The following is a 5165-nucleotide window of genomic DNA, read 5'->3' as shown; positions in this document are numbered from 1 at the left end:
AGAGAGAAAGCATTACTCCTCACTACTATTAATTTTTTCCGTACTTAGCAATATATATATTTAGAGTTTTAAACTTTCTAATATTTTAAATATATCTGATTTTTTACTCCGATTTTTTGAACCTAGTCCGATATATTCGCAATCTCTTTACCTGAAGTATTTTTGCCGATCCATATTTTTTACCCAATTTTTTTATCCAACTTTTTAAAATAAAAATTATTAGTTTCGTGTTTCATAGTGAGCCGATTTATTGATAGTCCCCGACTTGCTAACTATGTTCCACATTTTACCTGCTATGGGTATGAAATGGATCGGATTTGCTAGGTGCAGAATGGATAAGTACTAGTTAATAAAGTACTACAACATGTGGAATTGATAACTACTAAAAAGTGGGATTTGTTAAGTGTGGGATTTGCTAAGTGTGGGATTTGCTAGGTGTGAAATGAATTACTTCTAAAACCATGGGTGTAGAATTGATAACTAATAAAAAACATAATTAGCTAAGTCGGGGATTATCATAAATCCGCTCACCATGAAATTTGAAGGTAATCATTTTTTATTTTAAAAAGTTGGATAAAAAAATCGGGCAAAAAATATGGATCCAGTAAAAATATTTCATGTAAAGAGATTGCGAATACATCGGACTAGGCCAAAAAAATCAAATATATTTAAAATATTATAAATTTTAAAACTATATATATATATATATATATATCACTCAATATAAAAATGACCTCCCTATAAATATAAATTTCAAATATTCAATGTGATATATCTCTAAATCATAAGATGATTATCTATTCTTTTTGTCAAGATAAGCATTAAGTAGGTGAATTCAATTTTCATGTTTTTAGAAAGAAATTGCCTGCCCCACACTTGCTATAATTTACCTATAACCACCCGAACAAATGTAGAAATAAAAATAGAAATAGAAATTTCATAAAATAGAAAAAATACATTGAACTTTCAAAAAAGATAGAAATAGAGTATATTAATGGGAAAGATTTTTTGAAAGGATTTTTTCAAAATTTGAAAAATTTGCCTTTTAAACTTCTTCCTGAAAAGATCGCATATTTTTATCGATCTATCAAAAAAATTACATATTAAATTGTTTTTCAAAAAAGCACGGCTTTTTTGAAAAATTTGCGATTAAATCGGCGACTTGCTAACTATGATTTGTATAAAAAGTATATTTTGAATAAAAAAGTGAGAAATAAAGTTAAGTTGGGGTAAGTTGCATAGAAGCATAGTGTTGAGGTTTTTTCTGTAATTTTATGAAGAAATTACGCGGCATCACTCTCTTCTTTCTATGAAAGTACGTCCTCACCAAAGTGCATTCTCGTATTTTTCACTTTCTATCCCAGGTTTACCACGACAATGTTTCCGTGTACGTGAGTCACGATTTGTACAAATAAACTCCAATCTCTTTCTCTCTCTAGGCCTATTCCAAAACCCTTTTCCTTCACTAAAACGGTGTCTCTTTCCTCAACGAACTCATATCCCACGTGACAAATTCCCTCATATCTCTTTCTCTCTCATCATGTCATTTTCTCTCTCATCATCAATTACGTCTTGCTTCATCGCGCCTCCGAATGATTTTAAGCACAAGTTATCCGTGGAAATCCTTGTCATTAATAATACGAATGGTCCCAAAAAAACGCCTGTACACTCGTCACATAACGCGCGCACACTCTCTATTTAATGCAATTATAAAAGGAAGCAACCCACTCTTCCCACCCATTCTCCATCGTCTTTTTCTCTCTCTCTCTCTCTCTCTCTCTCTCTACACCAAGAGAATATTCTCTCTCTCTCTCTCTCTCTAGAACCAGAGGAAACCCCAGGCACAATCCATGGCACTAGCACGAGGAGCTTTCGCTCTCTACCTCTGCGTCCTTGCTCTACTGTCCTTACTCTCTCTCCTCCTTCTCTCTCTATCCAAGCTCCTCTCATGGTGCAACTGCAAAGTGTGCAGAACCTATCTTACCAAAAGCTGGGTCTCTCAATTCTCAAATCTCTGTGATTTTTACACCCATCTGCTAAAATCCTCAAAAACCCAAACCATCAAAGTCCATGTCCTGAACAATATCATCACAGCCAACCCTAAAAACGTAGAACACATTCTCAAAACCCAGTTTGAGAATTACCCCAAAGGGAAGCCATTTCACACGATTCTCCATGATCTGTTGGGTCGAGGTATCTTCAACGTTGATGGAGAGCTGTGGAGATTTCAGAGGAAGATGGCGAGTTACGAGCTAGGGAGCCAGGCGGTTCGAGCCATGGTGGCCAAAACGGTTCTAGCCGAGATCGAGACCAGGCTCGAGCCCATCTTAGCCGACTCGGTCTCTAAGGGAAGTAAGCTGGATTTGCAGGACGTGTTAAAGAAGTTTACCTTTGATAACATATGTAAGATCTCTTTTGGTCTTGATCCCTGCTGTTTAGAATTGACTCAGCCTATTTCCGAGTTCGCTCAAGCCTTCGACAGAGCCTCGCATCTGTGCGCAGGTCGGGCCGTCGTTGCACCCTCTCTTATCTGGAAAATTAAGAAGTTCCTGAACTTGGGATCAGAGAGAAGCTTGAGAGAGGCAATTAACATGGTTGATTTGATGGCAATTGAGGTCATTAGACAGAGAAAGGTAGTGGGGTCTGAAGCGAGTGACCTTCTCTCTAGGTTTATGACTACTGTGAGTGATGATAAGTTTCTGAGAGATATAATAGTGAGCTTTTTGCTTGCTGGGAGAGATACAGTGGCTTCAGCTCTGACGAGTTTCTTCTGGCTCATGGCGAAGCACCCTGAGGTGGAGGAAAAGGTGCATGATGAGATAGTGAGGGTCATGGGGAAAGGGGTAGAGAGAGAAAGAGAAGAGGGAGGAGCGAGAGAGGGAGAAAGTGGGGTTGAAAGAGGAGAGAGAGTGAGTGAAGAATTAAGAGAGAGAGGAAAGTGGGGGAGAGACAAAGAAGAGAGAGAGGGAGAGGATTTTAGAGAGAGAAAGGAAGTGATTGCATCGTATGGGAAACTGAGGGAGATGCACTATCTCCATGCTGCTCTATCAGAGAGCATGAGGCTTTATCCACCAGTGCAATTCGACTCAAAATTTGCAGAAAAAGACGATATATTACCAGACGGGACTGTGGTAAAGAAGGGGACTAGGGTTACTTATCATCCATACGCCATGGGGCGCATGGAAAGCATATGGGGAAAAGATTGCATGGAGTTTAACCCTGAAAGGTGGCTCGAAAATGGGTTTTTTGTACCTGAAAACCCATTCAAATACCCAGTTTTTCAAGCTGGTTTAAGGGTCTGTTTGGGGAAAGAGATGGCTTTTTTACAGATGAAGAGTGTGGTGGCTTCTGTGGTCTACAAACACAAGCTGGTGTTGGTCAATCCGGATTATACTCCAAGGTTCGTGACTAGCCTTACTGCCAATGTTAGTGGTGGACTAGAGGTTTTCGTGGAGTCGAGATCATAGTTACTCTTATAGTAGAGTATAGAAGAAACAGTATGAGGACATGTAAAAACTCAATCTCATTTTCTATTCTTTCTCTTGTGTTTGTTTTATGAGGGGTTTTGGCCCTTTTGTTTGCTTAATCTCTCTCTGAACCTTGATTCTTTTGCCCCTCCCTCCTCTCTCTCTCTCTTCAAGACCTCTCTCTCTCTTCAAGACCTCTCTCTCTCTATATATATATCTCTCTCAAAATTTCTCTCTCTCTGTCAAATATTTTATTCAATAAGATTTTCTCTCGCCCTTCTCAATCTTGACTTTAATTTCTTTCCATTATTGTCATGTGCTCTCTCTCTTTCTCTCTATTTTGGGCTAGGGCATATCCTCTATGTTTGGGTTATACGATAAGATGTGCTGTTTTGTTTTGTACACCCTCTCACACAAACCTTGTGCAGTCTACAATATTTTTAATGTTTATGCATCCTAATATACATAAAATGTCATGTATCTTTTATAAGTAAACTCTCTCTAAGTCTTCAACTCTTTTATTGCTTAACACACACACACTCTCTCTCTCTCTCTCTCTCTCTCTAAGTCTTCTATCTCTCTTATTGTTTATCTCCTTCTCTCTCTCTCTCCATTTCTGTATTTTTTTACCATGGACAAGAATGGGTTCATGCCCCATTCTTGCTTCTAGAAGCTACTTTGCCTTTATGTCCCCAATTTTATATGTGTAGTGTTTATTCTTGAAGAATGTTTCATGTACTTGCAAACAGTGGTAACTAGACATGGTGGGCCTGGTTTTCAAGGGATACTCATTTCCAACACGATATACCATGTTTTAAGCATCTTCTTTATTAACGAATTCGATTAGTTCTCTCTCTCTCGCTACTTTTGAATGCTGATCTTCGGGTTTTGGTGAAATTCCAGTCTGTTTGTGATGGAAACCACCTAGAAGCATGTAAATAGTCATGATTTATCCAAAAAAAATTTCAAATTAATTATTTGAAGGCACGTTTGGTTCGAAAAACATTATCATATGAAAAAATCCTATCATGTAGTTAAGTCTGAGAATATGTTTACATCAATTAATTACCAATTCGTGTAAAAAGATGTACTAAGACCAAGTGGCATGAAAATATTTTCGAGAGAATTTTTCATATGAAAAAATTTGAGTGATTTATGTACGGATCTTAAAATTTTAGGTAAAATATAAAATACTCTGTTTATAAGTGGGAATTACACAGAAGGTTGGTCACCCATTCTTTTTTATTTTTTTCAAATCCGCCTTTCGGTCAACTCGAATTTTGATTTTTCATTTTAGTTTTTTTTACTTTTTTCACTAGTAGAGCAGTGCCTCAAGCTTTAAAGCGCTGCCTTACTAATGAATAAATTTTAAAAAAACTATAAAAAAAATCAAAATTCTAGTCAATCAAAAGGTAATTTTTTTTAAAGAAAAAGTTGACCGGAATTTCCGCATTTAAGTGGAGCATTTCGTATTTTACCTAAAATTTTAAGATCCATTCATAAATCACTCAAAATATTTTCACGCGAAGCAAACCTACCATTTTAGAGACAAACATTATCCCATTATTATTTCTCTTTCTATCTCTCATAACCCAGGGGCTAGGACTACCTATTAAACTAAGAGAGCAAAACTTAGGATTACCTTTTTGCGGCCTATCTATAATCATCAAAACATTTTCTCATATTCTAATGAAAATA

The 5165-nt window shown here is 36.8% G+C and overlaps 1 protein-coding gene across 1 annotated transcript; it reads left to right on the top strand.

Moving 5' to 3' along the window:
• The first annotated feature begins 1731 nt into the window (after positions 1 to 1731).
• CYP94C1 (cytochrome P450, family 94, subfamily C, polypeptide 1) lies at positions 1732 to 3962 on the top strand. The gene has a single exon (XM_088852000.1). It carries the CDS (start codon positions 1851 to 1853, stop codon positions 3465 to 3467), a length of 1617 nt encoding a protein of 538 aa, XP_088708126.1. The 5' UTR covers positions 1732 to 1850; the 3' UTR covers positions 3468 to 3962.
• Positions 3963 to 5165: the final 1203 nt, after the last annotated feature.

Source organism: Amborella trichopoda, chromosome 11, assembly GCF_054954075.1.
Source record: "Amborella trichopoda isolate Santa Cruz 75 chromosome 11, AtrichopodaSantaCruz75HAP2 v2.0, whole genome shotgun sequence".
Taxonomy (NCBI): Eukaryota; Viridiplantae; Streptophyta; class Magnoliopsida; order Amborellales; family Amborellaceae; genus Amborella; species Amborella trichopoda.
This window is presented reverse-complemented; position numbering and strand designations above follow the sequence as displayed.